This window comes from Callospermophilus lateralis, unplaced genomic scaffold, assembly GCF_048772815.1.
Source record: "Callospermophilus lateralis isolate mCalLat2 unplaced genomic scaffold, mCalLat2.hap1 Scaffold_66, whole genome shotgun sequence".
NCBI lineage: Eukaryota > Metazoa > Chordata > Mammalia > Rodentia > Sciuridae > Callospermophilus > Callospermophilus lateralis.
The window spans coordinates 3,640,408-3,658,333 of NW_027514882.1; the positions used below are offsets into that span (position 1 = coordinate 3,640,408).

Here is a 17,926-nt window from a genome sequence, read left to right on the forward strand (position 1 = left end):
TGGGTAATACTTTATGAATAAGGTTGAATGTTAACTTGATCTTAAAAGATGATTAGAATGTATATAGAAAAATGTAGTAAAAAACAAAGAAGATTAGAGACAGGTACAGTTGTGTAACCCTGTAATCCCAGTGACTAGGGAGGCTGAGGTAGTTGAATTACAAGTTTGAGACTAGCCTCAGCACTTTAGCAAGTTCCTAAGCAACTCAGTGAGAACCCTGTTTCAAAATAAAATATGAGAAGGCCCAGGGATGTGGCTCAGTCGCTAAGTGCCTGTGTGTTCAATATCTGATACCAGCAACAAAAAAAGGAGTAAGAAAACATATATAAAGCTAAGGAAGCAGGGGTGATTGCAGTCTATTTCAGTAAAGTGAGAAGACATTTTGAATGAGCCCTGAGTTTTTAAAAATAAATGGAGAAAGTAAATTTGAAGATAAAACAATAAGAAATGGAGTGAGCATGAGTCATTTGCTGCATTGATTCCATAAACCTCTAGCAATAATCAAAACTATGTTCACTTAATAATTCTCAAATATAATTGCAACTAATTAAAAATATAATTAAAATTAATTCAAATTATAGAGGTTGCAAAGTTTTAAATGCAGGAAATTTTTTTTTCCATTGGATGATGATACCATCAATTATTCTAGAGGTTCCATGTCTTCTGCTGGCTAGAATTTTGGAATGCAAATATATTTTTGTACACAGATTAATACTTCCTACATCTTTTTTCCTACCCTTACACATATGTTCATTGTCTTTTTATCTCTTCTCACTTGCATTCAGAGGGCTTTCAGACATAGTTTATCCCATGCCTGTCTTTTTGCATGTGCCAGTTATTATAAAGGAAGAATAACACATTCTAGAATTAACTGCACCTCAATCAGAAATTTAAATTTTATTTCTTACCATTGTTTGAGAAAGATATACATTATTCAAAGGTAATAGATTGAACTCTGCAATACTTTTATTGTCTAATTTCTGTGTCAAGGTAAATTGTCTTTAAACAGGAATAAAATTTGGATGCTGAAAATAGAACCCAAGTAATGTAAAAGTGGATGGTTGCTTAAAAATAGTTCTTTCCTCTGACCCAGACAACTTACTTCCCAGCAAATCAAAGGAAGTTCTGGGGAGGATCACATCTCATTCACTTAATAAAGTCTTGGAAAGGTGGGGAGATTCTGACAGAATGGAGAAAGGAATGTATTCTCATTTTTTACAAAATAGAAATGTGGTGTCATTCCATAAACCATAGACTAGTGAGTTCAAAATCAACATCCCAGTAAGGAATTTTAAATAAGGCTCCTATAGTAGTTGTTTGTGAGTGCTTAGATTAAAACAGAGTTCACTAGGAGTCAGCTAATAGTTACTAGTAATGGCATAAAAGACTACCTTAATTTTCCTCCTTTTTTTAAATACTGGTTACAACTATTGCACAATATCGGAGCACAATAATATAGACATTGCATATGTAAATTTTATCAAATTATGTAGCAACTGATTATCTTCATTGGTCAAATCCAATGGTGGATTGACAATCAGCATATTACTTATTTCTTTTCTGCTGAATATATATTGCTTCTTTTGATTTTCATTACCCCTGATCTCAGTGTCTCTGTACACATTAGATTTTTAAAAAAATATTTTTGACTCTTTCTCTCTTCTCCATTTTATTCTGAAGCAGAGGCATCATTGAGACTACATCTCTGATCCTTGAGGAGATCATCCATTGCAGTGTTGGCTCAGATCTCCACAACTCCTTTGAAAAATACACTTCATTTCATACAAAATAAAGGAAGCAGCCATTTTCTAGATGGTTGTCTACCCACCAGCAACCCCTCCCCACTGCTGACTGGCAAGCCAAGAATAAATTACCCAATCACACTGCTTCTCTGAAATCTTAAGTCTGAGAAAAGGAAAGGAGAGAGGGGAAAGGTGAAAAAGACAGTAGGGTGAAGGAGAGACAGTTGATCAGATAGGTTATTCTCCATGGCCATGAATTCTGTGTGTGGACTTAAAAAGATAAACTAAATCTAAGAGAGAGGAATGAAGCAAGGTTGTATAAAAAGAAAGAGGAAAGAATACCCTAATTGTGCCCAATCCCCTTGTTCTAAAATATGTCTAGGCTCTGATTTATGCCTGCATTTTGGGTCTATGAAACGGCTTTATTTTAGCTAAGCTTTCTAAACGGATTTCTCTTTCAAACAATCCAAAGAGAACCAGTTGGTATAGTTGTCTTCTTTCTCTACAAGTTTTATTTGTTGGTTTTGATGATTACTTTTCTTGGCTTGATGTCACCTACTGAGTTTTTGCCTGCTATTCCCTCATTGTGCAGAACACTTCCCCTTCAATATTAAAAGCATTGTGCTTATTTTGCTTTGCAAATCTGAATGGTCTGGATTTGCTATCTTCTCATAACACCAAATTTCTTTGATTTTCTAGGTTTATAAGATTGGGAACTTCTTTCATTTCTACTCACTAATAGCTCTCACATTCGGTTAGGTACCAAATAGTCCTGGTTGGATTTCATTACCATCGTATCCTCTTCCTCAAGTCACTCATTCCTCAGAGCTTGTCTGGAGTCTTTTCTAACTTGTTTCCCACTTTAGTTCTCCATACTCTACAATCTATTTTACATCTGTATATCTAGCTGAAATTTAAATAAGATCATCATTGTTTTGCCACTTAGAAGAAATGGGCATCTGAGAGTTTTCTTAAAATGTCTTTGTGTAAAATAATTTTGTTTCATTCTATAATAAATTTATAAAAATATAACAAATGTATTACACTGCTTAATATTGCTCCAAGATCTTACAAATTTTAAGCAGTTTTAACTCAGTAGAAATATTTTATTCTCTAATCCTGATTTTTAAGTTATTTCAAAATTCTGCAACAATAGTAAGGATAACATTTTATGCCATTTCTAGAACACCAGCTTTTAGCTACTATTTTCAAAGTCTTTAAGTCTTAACAATTATATTATCATTATCCAGTGCTCAAATAGAAATTAGCATACTCATTCTGACAGTGCCTAAGAATTCAAAGATAATGCAAGTGCTCAGCTATATAAATTGAGATACACATGTAGTTCAAAGGAAAATCAATATTTTAATTTACTAGATTTATTAAGGAAAAGTCATACAGAATATCATTAAATAAAATATTCACGTGAGACTATATACAAATCTGATGTAATATAAAATATAATATTAGGGTGGAGTTGAAACGAATATAAGAAAATGAAATTGGAATGTTGTTTCAAACTATTTTGAGATTTTTATTTTAGGTGTGGCACCTGTTTTTAGTTTGCACTATGTAATGTATTTCACACATTAAGTCATTCATTTTGTGTTTAAACATAGGTTGAATCTTGATTTGGGGACTCACTAGATTTCAGTATTTGGACATTTGACTAGCTTCACTAATGTTGATACAACATTCAGTTGTTGTGAAAATTATATAGGATGATGCATAAAAATGAATTATCCCAGGGCTGGCCCATAATAAGCCTTCAGTAAATTTTGCATACTGTAGTTTTGAATATTACATTATAATCATCAATACCAGTTATATGATATCTGTAGGGGAAAAAATATGAAAACATATAGTCCAAGACAAGTCTATGTACTCAATGCTTTTCTAGAAGTGTTAACTAAATTTCATCTTCATGATGGTGTTCATATATTTATATTCATTATAAAATTAAAATAAACACATAAAATATATGAGTGATCTAGTAGGTAGTTTTTACCTTTCTTCAATTTTGTTATTAAAAACCAAAGTTAATGAAAAATATCATTAAATAATTTTAACTCAAAGTGAAAAGAAAACAAGAAAATTATTTCATAGAGAAGTCTGTATAATATTTAAATGTAAAATTGTTTTCATTCTGAGTGAAAAAAAAATTGAGAAATAAGACCATAATATTTTTCTTGAAAATATCAGTTAGATATTTTTTAGTGAAGATTTTGTTTGGATTTTAACTTAAAAATATAAGGAATTCTTCAAATTTTTATATTACAGCTATAAAATATTCATGAAAAATTGCTAATCAAGAAATGACTACTAAAGCTTACATTTGTCCTGCATAAAACTGATCTAAAGGAATATGTTTAGGATGCTAGAATTATGTAAATGAATTTTAAAACATGTTATGTTCCTATAACACAGTCACCAAGGGCTCCAGATAAAAGGCTCTCCAGTGGTACCTTTTAGAGGAATGCTTTCTTAATCCACACTCTAGTTGAACTCACTTCTCTAGTAAAATCACAATGAAGGCATTGCTATATATAATAGTGGAATAATGCTTATAAAATTCTAATGTATTATTCCAGCTGTTTTCCAACTTTAGAAATATGAATAAAAATGATAATTTCAACAATTAATCTTTTCTGTACGTTATTATGGGTCACACCATAACCTAAACATTTTATATTAGTTTGTTGAGATGGGTATTATTTTATGGGTATTATTATTATCCTCATTTTTAAAATGTGGAAAATGAAGAAAAATTAACATATTTAAGTTCACATAATGAGTGAGAGGCAGTACAAAAATTCCAAATCAGACATACTGACTACTGAATCTATTAATGCCTTTGAAGAGACTGGCTTAGTCGAATTTATAGTTTACCTGAACCTTATTTATTTAAATGCTTTTTCTTGATCCTATTTACTCAAAAGGGAGTGATGTTCAACAAGTTATACAGTAGACCAACTTAGACAGAAATATTGGCCAGAAAGTGACTCTTAAGCAGAACTTTTATTTCTTATTCTGCCCTTGTTCTCTTTCTTCTAGATCTTTCAATCTTTCACCTTATGTTAACCTCACTCCCTCTTGGGAAAGTGAGAAGTAATTAGTTTCTTTAGTAATGTTCTAGAAAATTTTGGGGGATAGATAATGTGAAATACTGAGCTCAGAAGAAGAAAACAGGGTTAAGGCAGGTGCTCATGAAAATTTTATTGTAAGATGACTCAATGGGTCAAGATATTTGGTTAAGATAATGGGTTAAGATAATGGGTTAAGATAATTTAATATTTTTAAAGTACAGCTTCCTTCGGTGTGGTTTCTGTTTTTTATTTCTCAGTGTGTAGCGATTTTGACATGGATTTCTCTCTGGATTATCTAATTACTTTATGTTCTATAACTATCTGCCTTCATGTTTCTCAGTACAATCAAGCCTGAGTCATGATAGAAAGACCCCTCTATATATTCCATTCTTAAGTCTAAGAGAATATTATTTTTCACTTGAGTTAATGGAGCTGCATTTTCCCTGTCTTTGCTTTCTTTGTGAAATGCAAACACAGGCTTGCACTTTATTGTGGGAATGTGGATGAATACAACTCATTTGACAGCAAAACAGGTCACAGCTTTGTACAGCAATTAGAAATTAGTTTAAGCATTGCTATTTTAAGTTTATATTCTCATTTCTACCATAAATAAATCATTAGAATAGTTTTTTTATTCTATTTAAGCACATCTCATCCAAAAGGCATGATCTTCTGGGATTTAACTCATTCACTTGGCTCATGTCGTTCCATTATGCTAATAAAACTGATATTTGCTTCCTCTACAGCTGCTGTGTGGGGGTTTAGAAAGTGTGTAATTAAAATCCCAAGGTTTGTGTTTTTTTTCAGATTTTTAAACAGAACAAACTTATAATAAGGGAAATACAGTGATCAATGTATACCAGTTAGTTGGGTCTTTAGGGGCATTTTGAAAACATGTTATAAGGACAAATATTAAATTACACTAAAAAAATGTAATTCTATTTTTCAAATAAAATGATGTTATGGTCATATATTAGTGGAAAAAAATCCCTTGACTTAACATCCTAATCTAAAATGTTTATTACTAGCAAAGTGCACTGTTAAAAGCTTTTTAGAAGGGTATTTGAGTACTTAAGTTCTAGCATTTGCTCTATTTTTATTTTTTCTTTAGTCATCTATAAAATGATGATAAAAATGTCTACACTACCTACCTCACAGAGTTATAATGATCAAAAAGAATATATCAAAACACATTTAAAACAGCCAATTGTATTCAGATGTAAGTAGCTCCTCATTAAATAAGCCATAATCAGAGACAGGAACTTCAAATTCAGTGATGAATTAAATGTGGCCCTTATACTGAGCCCATGCCAAAGATCCATGCATGAATGTTCTTGTAATATTGAAAACTTTTTAATAGTTTTTATTACTAAATACCCTTGGAAAAGAATTAAAGCAAGCCTATTACTTCACTGGCTAAATCTATATTAAACTTCTGTAACCTGTGTTTTAGTCTTTCCAAGCTGTAATACAAAAATACCATAAATTAGGTGACTTACGAAAAAACAAAATTTATTTTTCCCAGTTATAGAACCTAGGAGGTAAAATATCAAGGCAGATTCTATGTCTGAAGAGGGCCTGCTTTGTGGTTCATAGATGGCACCTTTTTGCTGTGTCTTTATGACACAGCTCTCTGGTGCTTCTTCTATAAGGGTACTGATTTCATGTGTAATACTCCACTTTTATGGCCTAACAGCTTCCCAGTGGACCATCATCAAATACCAATACTTTGGGGATTAGGTTTCAAAATATAAATTTTTCAGGACACAAATATTCACATGTAGCACTATGTTAAGATATTGCAGGGAGATATTTTTCCCCTAATTTTATTTCATAAAGCTTTGATGAGTTTGATCACTAATTCATTCATTTCCAGAATTGCTGGAAATTTATTAATGGAAAAAAAGTTCTAAACCATAGTATATTGCAATGTGATAGACTATGAAGAAAGACAAGCATTCTTGGACAAGGGAGAGGAGGCAGTGGTTTTAATTTTGAATATGGAGACCAGAAAAAAATTGAATATTTGATCTGAGAATTAATAGAGAGAGAGAGAGCAACCCATGTATCAGGAGAAGAATTCCAAGAAAAGAAAGGAAGAAGAATAAAGTCCTTAAGGCAAGGAGGGCCTGAATTATTCAGGGGTCATTCAGCAACCCGCGTGACATGAAAATCATAAACCTGAAGTGTAAAGATATAAAATCACAGAGGAAATGAATACACAAGTCATCTAATGACTTTTGCTTTCCTCCAAGTGAAATAGAGAGCCACTTGAAGTGTGAGCAAAAGAGACACATACACTGATTCAATTTTAAAGAGATTTGTTTCATTTCCTTGATTAAAAAAAAGACTATAATCAAAATTTTTAGGACACTTTCCCTAAGAAATTAGGGGACAGATGATAGATGAATTACAAGCATCATAGCAATGGAGGTGAAATTACACCTACAAGAACTTGAAGGCTAGAAGTGAGGCACCATAAAGAGGGTGAATTGTAGAATGATATTATTTTATTTGTTTTAATTATTTTGTGTAGACTAGAAGGACAAAGTGACATTGATGAGATGGAGAAGACTTGGGAGGAACATTGTAAAACAACTAGAGATTCATGTCGAGTACATGAAGGTGGAGATAGCTAGAAGGCATTCCAGTGACATAATAATTAGAAGTTGTTATATGAAAATGTACCTCAGGAAAAAAAAAAAGCTCTATACCATTGATAAAATATTCGGAAATCATTAAGTTATAGACATTGTTTACAGTCATTAGCTTGGGTAAGCTCACCAAGGACATGAGTGGAGCTAGAGAAGAAAGTAAAAGCCTTTGGATTGAGTTCTTAGGTATTCAAATCTTAAATAGATAAAGATGATGAGTGGAAGCAGAGAAGAAAACCAAAGCAGGTGAAGAAAACATTTCCAAAGTAGAAGTGGTGTTCAACTTGATCAAATGCTCTTCTTATTTAAATTCTTTTATCTTGATCCCATTTACCCAAGTGAGAGTGAGGTCAGTTGTCAGGGTAAGTAGGCCAACTTAGATGGGAACACTGGCCAGAAAGTGATTCTTAGTAGATCTTGTATTTCTCATTCTGCCTTTGTTCTCTTTCTATGGGTCTCTCACTCATTCACCTTATTCTAACCTCATTCCCTCTTGGAAAAGTGAGAAGGTAATTAGTTTCTCTAGTAGAAGAGTAATATTCTAGGAAAATTTCAGGCATATGATCTGTTTTCTCTAAGATGCACTAATCATCTGGAAGACAGTTGAGTTCACTTACTGAACATGCTGTCTAAATACAAGGCATGGATATTCTTTGGCTTAAATAATCACCAAATAGCTTATGAAGTGTTGTTTTCCACATCAGCCAAAAGTTATCTTGGGAAAGAATGTGTCAAATCTCCTAGCTACCTACTTATAGAATGTGGGAGTTTGGGAATCCCACATTCATAATGGAAACCAGTTGTGATAGCATGTGGAAATGGAAACTGGAAATAGGGAACAATTATCTGTGTGTAACAGGATATAAAAATTGTCCTATATACTAAGATAGATGCTTCTATGCAATGTGATATTTGATTCACTGAAGACTTGAAATTTTCTTATCATTGAGTAAATATTTACCTTTATGCATGAAATTATTTCTTCTTATAAAAAAGGTATTAGTTTAGATTTAGGAGAAACATAGCTGAGATACAAAACAGATTTTAAAAAGTGTTACAAATGTTTGGGAAGTGTTAACAAATGCTTTGAAAATATTCACACATTAATGTTATTTAATGTATATAGTGCCAGAGTGACATGGCCAAGCCATCATTTCAGCACAATAATTGGACTCCATACTTCTTATAACTAAATATGTATATGATGAGTATTTGTTTCTATTACTATTTAAAGCATCATAATTCATTTCATCCCTAATTTTTTCTTACTTTATTTTTAAAAATAAAACAGATTAAAAAACCAAGAATTTTAAAAATTGTGTTTATTTTTGGTAGATTCCTTAAAAGAAAACATAAATTCTCAGAGCCTAGCAGGAGATTTACTGAAAGAAAGCATTTCTTAGAAACTGCAGCCATTTTGTTTTAAAATCTAGCAAATTAAAATGCATTTAGTGATAGCAATTCCTTCACATTTAATTACTCACCAACATTTTCAAAATATTTGTCAATATTATTTAGGGCATGTATAGGCTCTAGTCAAAAGAAGAAATAGTATATTTTATATTTTGAAATCAAATTAAAAATGAACTGGTACACCAGTATTTAAAATAAACTGTGTGTAGCAGCAATAATGACTACTTTTTTAGAATCTAAATTAAAAAAAGACTAACCAAGATAATAAACACTGCAAAATGTTGCTAACATTGTACCATTTATCACTGACCTCATACAAGATAATGAAACAGAAATTTTCATTATTAGTTTAAATATTTTATTAATAAACTTTCACTTGTACTAACTTACATAAAAATAAATTTTTAGCAAATAAAATCATGCTGCTTTGGTTGTTGAAAGTTCTTTGTTGTCTTAAAGAGAACTGTTATCTTTTAAGTGATATTTCAGACTGGCTTGGAGTATGAATATTAAATTTTAAGATGCCAATCATATCACAGGTCCTAAAATGGGTAGAGAGATGAATACGTAAGATATATTCTATGTTAGTAAGGGTTAAGTAGGTTCGACAGGATTTGTTTTATTTTAAAATTATGTAAGTCTCTCAACTTCATTGGTGGCTTGTACAAATACAAATGATGCATCTAGAATTAACTCTGAAATATAATTGAGAGAAAATCAACTTACAGAAACATAATAAAGCAGCTGGAAAATGAATAGAATGTCAATAATATTATTGAAAATATGTATAAAATGCAAGTTGCATTCATTGTAGGAAACAATGTTAGAAGATGTTCTTTATTAATGATAATGAAACTATTTTAATTTTAAATATCACAATATATTTTAGTTACAGATGAGGAGGAACCTGGATAAAATTAAATTGTCTAAGTATGAATAAAAGATATTAGCTACCTCATGAGATACAATATGCCATTGGCAATTTTAAAAACAAAAAACAGAATGTCAGAAAATCAAAATATGAAATTGTGAATTCTTATTATCAAATAATGTTATATCCAAGTCTGTACTCATAAGAGTAATTTTTGCTTTTTCTCAGTTATTGAGCATCACATGCAAAAAGTAGACCTGATCTCTGGTGTGAGGTGATATATTTAATTTTTACCCTGGCAAATGGATGAAGCTGAATCAACTTGTTTTACCTTCCACACATGTCTGTTATAAATAGACACATTAAAAGTTAAAGAGTAGCCAAATGCAATTGATGTCAGGTTCAAACAACTTAAATAAAGAAAATACATTCTTGATGGGAACTAGTTATAATGAGCAAGTTAGCATTTCATTTTTTAAAGGAATTTGGTACAATAATCTTTGTGTCTTTTGGATATCTATATAGTGTGTTATTCCTTCTCAGTTGATATGACAGAATGATTTAGTCTTCCAATAGGAAAAGAGACTGGACCCCCTGTTTACATGCCTTTTCCCAGTGAGTGCTGAAATAAAACTTGCTCCATTTGCCTCTTTTAATAGATCAGGTACTATAAACTCTTCCTGAAAGTATGGAGATCAAATGACTCACTCTTTTTAACATCTATTCCAAAGGTTTGCTTAAGTGACCATTATTTCAATCCACAGCAACTGTTTGTTAGAAAACTAATTTTTGCTCTATGTTGGTACTATACATTATAAACATTAGCATAATTTTTTAACTTCTTTTTTTCTTTGTTTTTACTTTTTGTGGTGCTGTGCATCAATCCCAAGGCCTCAAACTTGTGTGATCTATCCTTCCAGCCTCAACCCACTTTTGTTTATTTGTTTGTTCCATTTTCTTTTTCCTACTATAATGAATATGAAATTCTGTCCTTGAATTTATGCAGTGATTTATATGATTAAATTGAATCATGTGGAGTGTTGTTCAGATCTAGATATAGGAGTTAATAGAGACTTGAGCAAAAAATGGTTGAAATTTCACTTGAACATCTAAGATGTTTAGATATCTTCTATTTCAACATAATACGGAAATATAATTTCCACCTATAGCTACTCTGTTTGTTTTTCTGAAACCTCTTTATATATTTGGAAAGTGCATTAGTGCAAAGTCACTTGCTCCTGTCATAGGTGATTTATTTCTTCCCAGGAGGAAACAAAAAAATAGAGTGACTGTTGTTTGGTTGCCAAATAACAAATTATCTAGCATACAGATTTCCTATCTCTAGCACTGCATCCTTATGTTGTTTAAGCTAAGATTTAAAAATCAAATGTGTATTCTAATGCACCACTTGAGTTGTACATTTTACTCCTTCACTCACTTAAAATATAAAAACAAGTGTACATATCACTGGCCTGTGGCTAATTTAATCTGTCCAGTTCAGATGGTTATTGATCCTAGTGTAAAAGGAATTCACAACCTCCCTTTCATGTGGTGGCATATTCTACAAACCTTATTCTCACAAGCTCAGACACAGAAATTCATACCTCAAATAGTACAACAAGGCAGGTTGAGGGTGGAAGCACTTTAAATAAAAACTTTAAAATCTGCTGAAGAGACTCAAAAGAATTTAAGAAACATTTGTGGTATGGGTTAGGAAGGGGAAAAATGCTTGAAGTCACAAGAAATAAACTTAAAAGAATATCAATAAAAACATGTCTAAGTAGCTTTAATTCCACTCTTACAAAATTCCAATTGCATTACCTTACAAAATAATGACTAGGTACTTATTCTATGCTAAATTCTGCTTCAGGTGCTTCTGTTTCACTGTTGTTTAAAATTACCAACAAACATCTCCAGCCTTATAAAGCTTATATTCTATTGGAGGAAGATGAACAACAGTAAACTAAGTGGATAATGTAGTTTATCTTTTAAGGTGATCAATATTGTGAAAAAAATAGATTGGCAAATGCCTAGAAGTGGCAGAATCACTATTTTAAATTCTGTAGTAAGGGCAAGGCCAATTAAGAGGGTCATGTTTGGTCAAAAAGAAGCTGAAGAAGGTCATGTTTGGTCAAAAAGAAGCCCTGAGGATATTGTGGGAAGACTACTGAGGGTAAAAGGTAAAAACAGCATGGAGCCAAGGAAGAGTTATGTTTGCCATGCTCAAGAGGGAACAAAGTCTGATTGGGTGGAGCACACAGAGGCAGGAGAAGAAAGGGTGAGAAGGGTGTGAGCGAGGGGAGTTAATAAAAGCAAGTAAAAGGGTAATAGGCCTTGCTTGCTTAGAGCCAAGTAGGCTACTTTATGGATTCTGCTTTTGTGCTGAGTGCAGTGAAACAGCAGAGGAGTTACATGGTCTGCCTATGAATGTAAAGAATAACTCTGGTTATTCAAGAGTCAAGAATGTCTCTGAGGCTTTCTTTGGCCTATGCCAAATGACACAGTCTCTAAATTAAATACAATGACTGGGACAAGGAAGAGTTCAAGGAATAATGTCCAGCCGGTGAGTGAAGCCCAGTGGTATAGCACATGATGTTTCTGAGGTTGGCTTTGAACTTGCAATCCTCCTGCCTCAGCCTCCTGAACTGTTGTGATTACAGTCCATGGAGCCCTGTATCTTCTAAGCATTTTTTGAATCATCTTTCTGGAAAAGGAAAATGGCTAGTCACTATGTTCCTAACTATGCTAGTTATTATACATTTTAAAATGTCCCTCTTATTGTTTTAAAGTATTTCAGAAGATAATATTATAGGGTAGAATGCTGAACTGAGAACTGAGTAGGTACATATATATTTTCAAATTTTCTTTAATATATTCTTCAATACTGATACGTGACAATTTCATAGTTAGAGATTAGAAATTGAAGGATTAGAATTTTTGTTGTGCTCAATTGCAAAACTATAGCCACTTTCTACTAACTACTTTTTTATATAAGAAATTTTATATAAAGTTAATATTAAATATAAAGTAAAATTGGACAGTATTGAGTTTTTTCTAAAGTTACTCTTTTGTTAATCTTTCCCTTTTCTTCTTATTTTGCTCTCAAATTTCTCAATGATATGTTTATTTTCCTGGTGGATTCAAAGAGCTCTTTCAAGTTTACCACTCCTCACTCCAACAAAATTAAAGGTCAACAACATTCATAGGCAGACAAGAGGATACATGTGTCAGGAAAATTTGATGACCAAACTAAGTAAATTTTCTAAATTAAAAATGTTTTTTTTTAAATAAAAAGATTTTTAAAATTACTTCAATTGAAAATTTCCCTAAAGAGTTACTAGGATGTCATATGAACTCAAAATATCGTATAGTATTCTAGATCCTATTGAATGAGCAGTTGTTTGAATCTTCAGACAACTATTATAGCTATTTAGGGCTTATATTTGCTTTTTCTCTATTTCTAGAAACATTATGGTTGGCAACTGAAAGTGTTTTCTTATTATATAAATAGAATCGATGGCTATTTAAAGAAATCCTGTGTATTGTTCTCTATGTACTCATTTAAAACATGTAGAAGGAAATGATAGGCACATGCATATTAAAACATCATAATTCTAGGCATAAAAAACAGGTATGTAAGGAGTGAAATTTCAAGTTTTAAAAATTTAACAGAATTGTATTTTGAGCCATGATTTTCCCATGTGCCTTTCCTTTTTGGTTTCTCTTTTTGTTTTTCTCTGCCAGTTCTTTCTATAGAGTTCTCTGACCCTTGATACCATCACACACTTCTTCAGAGTCCAGGTACCACAAAAATGAAGGGCTGCTTGAAGCTCATTCTATCTGTAATACCTTTCCTTCTGCTTTGAGGGGGCTGTCCCAGTTTGCAGATCTACTCAGGCAGAATTTCTTGAGAATCCTTCAGATCCACCTAACCCTTCCCTGGTCTTTCTTGGGCTCAATATCAATTTCCCCACTCCCAATCTCTGCTACTCCAGAATTTTTCTCTCTTACCTACCTCCATTATATTTTCTTTCTATTCTTTTATTAAATCCAGGTTTTCCCTCTTATAGCCTAGCCTTTTAAAACACAAAAGCTAAGACAGATTCCATTTTCCTCAAATTTTTGAACATATATTTTCCGCTGGTACCTTGATACTTAACCACTGCCTAACTTAGGAGGGTGGGCAGGATGAAGAGGAGACCTTAGCAGATCAAAAAATGCAAGAATGCCACATGTGTGCATACCTCAGAGATGCTGCAGAGTCAGTTCCAGACCACTGCAATAAAGCAAATATTGCAAGAAGATCTGTCACATGAGTTGTGGAATTTCCCAGTAAGCTTGAATGTAATGTTTACACTGTACTGTAGTTTAGTAAGTGTTCAATAGCATTACAACAAAAATAGAACATAATGTAATTGAAAATACTGTATTGTTATAAAATGCTAACGGTCATCTGAGCTGTTGAAAAACATGGTTCTCCTTTATTTGGTTGACCATGGTTGTTACAGTTATTCAATTTGTAAAAAATAAAAGTAAAAAAGCTTCATTGGCATGCACAATAAAGCAAAGTACAATAAAATGAGGTAAGCCTATAATGAAGTTTCAAAAATTAATACCACATTCCAATGACCCACAGAAATATAACACTCCATTCTTGTCTGACCCTCGAATTGCTGATTTACAAAGAAATCTTACATTTTAGATTGTTCTCCTTTATTCAAAGTTGTGATATTCAAATTTTTACATATTTTATAATATATAAAAGGAAATTCTTGCTGATTTACTTTATATATTACTTATTTTGATCATATGGAAAAGTTTTCTAATAAATTATGTACTGTAGGATGATATAGAATTGGCCTCATATAAAGAGGCACAGCAATAGATATAGTAAAAAATATTTGATATAAATGAGTTTTCTGTGCAAACTGGAATGGCATTTGAATCAAAGGAGAATAATTTTTTTAATTTTTTTGCTATAGTACCAAACATATTTTCAATACTTTTTATAAAATTCTTGTGTACGAAGTTGTTTTATAAATAAATTTAAAACTTTTTCTCCCTATTGAATCATTAGTGGTAAAAGAAGATTTTTTTTTAATGTACTCTTTTTTCCCTCTTAGATTCTCAGGAACATTTCTCCTTTACATATCAAAGTCTTTCTCTCATCACATTGCTCTTAATGGGTCTCAATATTGTTAGTTTTTAAAATAAAAACTCTGAAAAGTTCATTTATATTCCTCTTATAATCAATTTTATCTTATTTATGTCTAGACAGCCACTGGAAAAAAAAAAGTATGCAGCATTGCCAAAAGACATCGAAGCAGGCAATATAACCTAAATTGTCCTTGTGTTTCCTTTCTAGTCAATTTATTTCTCTACCTGATGGGTATCTGTGTTTGTGCAGGAGCTCCGACTGTATCTGCTCCTGCTGAATGCTCACTTATCTGAGACTAATAAAATCAGGGCCCTGGATGCAAATGGGATGGCAGAGACTGAAAGAGAGACACTGTGTTAGACACATTGCATGGGCACATTTTCACATACCCACTTTATTCTCCCCTTCCACAGTTGCTCTCCTCCCCAGGACCATTTGGGTTGCTTTCCTTCATGAACTCTTATGGTGCCTGCTACCTGTCTCTCTCTCAGCATTAACCGTACATGATTGTCTTTATTTTGTATGTCCCTTTATCTTCTTAACTTTTAATGAGTATTACTAGTCCCTAATATCATGCCTGGTCATTTTTAGGTATTTAATATATGTATGCTGAATTGATTGTGAATATATTCAGGTGGTACATAGAGATGAAGGCAGCCCAAATACCATGATATGAAAGTAAAACTGATAAGAATAATTCAAATGAATTTTTGAGCACTTACTAAGTGCAGATGCTTTGCTGCTAAGCATTTTGCACCCTTTATCTCATATCATGTTTATTATCATCATACAGAAAATAAAGTTCATTATGAGTTTTACTGTTAGAAAAATTATTCGCATGATAATTATTTTTCTGATATTTCTACTTTCCTGGTATAACCTATTTTTTCTTACTTATCTTTACATTATTAAATACTTTAATGATATACAGATCAACTTTGTTATAAATTGCCATTCTAATGAATATTACCTGCTCTAAAATAAGTGCAATCGATGTTATAGAATATCTTGTACAAAGATGCTGGCAGGAAAGTCCATGCAGTAAACAATATACATGTATTGTGTGTTTATGTTGTGTGACTATCACTAAGCCCAGAATATTTTTTATTTGCAGATGTTCATGAATGTATTTGAAATTGACATGAAGTAAATGTGGCCTGAATCTACCATTCATTTCCTTTACTTTCAAGTACAAATATACTAATATTTGCTTGTACTTTTAATCATTTTAATTTTATTAGTCAAAGGATTTGGGGGTATGTTTAATATCAGTTTTATATTGTTATTTGTGCTATTGTTTATTTGGTTTGTGTATGGCATTAGATTCTTTTATTTTAATTGTATATACCCATTATGAAATTTTCTGTTTACTACTGACCAGAAGTATGGAGAAATTCTGTTTGTTTGAATTGACATAATTTTCACCCATGAATTACTCGAGGTATTTTTTATTGTGAATTAGTTCTAAGCTCTATTAAGGCTATGCCCTGGGAAGTTCATTCAACTGTCTTAAGACACTTTTTATACCCCATACTTTTGGGTTTAATATCAAACATTCAAACTTTAATCATGCCTTTTCATTTTGCTGAGGATGTGCAGTAATTTTCTCACCAGCTACACATCTTCTGGGATGTGTTTTTGTTTTGAATGATTTTATTTTGACATCCAGGTTAGCATTAGCTAAAATGTAAATGGTGTATTTTTTGCTACTTGATTTTTCTGAAATTATCTCCCTATCTTTCTAAAATATCCCATTTGTCCATCTGTGTTTAATCTAAATTTGAAAATTTGAGAACAGATAGATTGCTATAGTCAGCAGGACAAGAAACTCTTGATGTGTTTTCATATTTGAAGCATTCTGTGATTCACTGAAGTATGCTTTGAGTTAAAGCATCAGGGCTTATGGGAAATATGCTATTATTACTTTATGTTCAATTATGTAATGCTTGTATTCTTGGCATGCATTAATAATGCATATGAAAAAGGATAAAAAAACAATTTTATTGTTTCTTTTTCTTGTGATAAAAGTACCTATGTTCTTTAGTGGAATTGTTTTATTAAAATAAGATTAAAAAAAGTCAAATGCCTTGATATAGTCTAATTACTAATTTGATATCTGAAGTTGCTGTGACACTGAGAAAAAAAATGATTATTATTTATTAATTTATTTTCTGACTAATTTACTAAGCTAGTCTTCTCCCTGTTACCATTGAGCTTACCATTGCAGCACAAACATAACTTCACTTGAGAACCTATTTATCATACCTTATAATTTAACAAGTTTGGTAAAAACTTGATTTGTGGAAAGTAAACATTCATAACTTTCTCAGAAGACTCAATGCAAAATTAGATATAATATAAACATTGGACTTGAAATTTAGATAAGAGAGGAATTCAATATTAACTAAAATAAGTATTAAAGATCATTTATTAAAGCAATTATCAAGGAGTCTTGAGACAAGGGAAGAAAGAAATTTGGTGGGTTTGGAGAATGGGGAGTCCTCCAGCTGGGAAGGTATGCCAGAGCTGAGGCCATGGGGGCAATGGTGGAGTGCTGCAGGTGAAGGAAGGACAGAGGATATAAAATTCATTGCAGAAGCATGCAGAGTGAAGAAAGAACCTTCACATACTGAAAATAAAGTGAATCAGTTGCAAATTTAGCCTTAATTTTTCCAATGGAAAGTGTTTTTCAAATACTTTCAGGATTTTAAACAGTGAACTTTCTGAGGACATTTTCAGTGCAGTTAGATTCATTACTCCAACATTTATTCATTATCTTTTGTAAAATATGTATTTAAGTAAGTATATTTTATAAAAGACATTAATGGAAAAAAATGGCAGTTTCATTTCTATTCTCACATTTCAGGGACTTTTTATTTTTTTTTCATAGTTCTCACATTTATCATTATTTTAGTCAGCTGCTGGGAGCCATCAGCCAAGTAGGTATGACAAATTCCTTGCCAGCTTACTCCCATGCTGTCTAGTGGAAGGACTTCTGAATG

At 31.9% G+C, this 17,926-nt stretch overlaps 1 protein-coding gene across 13 annotated transcripts in view; it reads left to right on the plus strand.

The window, feature by feature from the left end:
• LOC143387505 (3',5'-cyclic-AMP phosphodiesterase 4D-like) overlaps positions 1-17,926 on the plus strand; it is a 200,365-nt gene that overhangs the window by 40,950 nt on the left and 141,489 nt on the right. For 2 of the 13 annotated variants that reach the window (XM_077108412.1, XM_077108416.1), the window contains one exon: positions 16,039-16,301. The exons of 8 other annotated variants lie outside the window; for them this stretch is intronic. In XM_077108412.1, the coding sequence (XP_076964527.1) occupies positions 16,039-16,058 (20 nt within the window). In that variant the 3' untranslated portion in view covers positions 16,059-16,301. Of the gene's footprint in view, positions 1-1,680; positions 2,099-9,994; positions 10,060-16,038; positions 16,302-17,926 lie in introns of those variants that run through there. 3 more of the 13 variants (XM_077108409.1, XM_077108411.1, XM_077108415.1) reach the window with 2 other exon arrangements.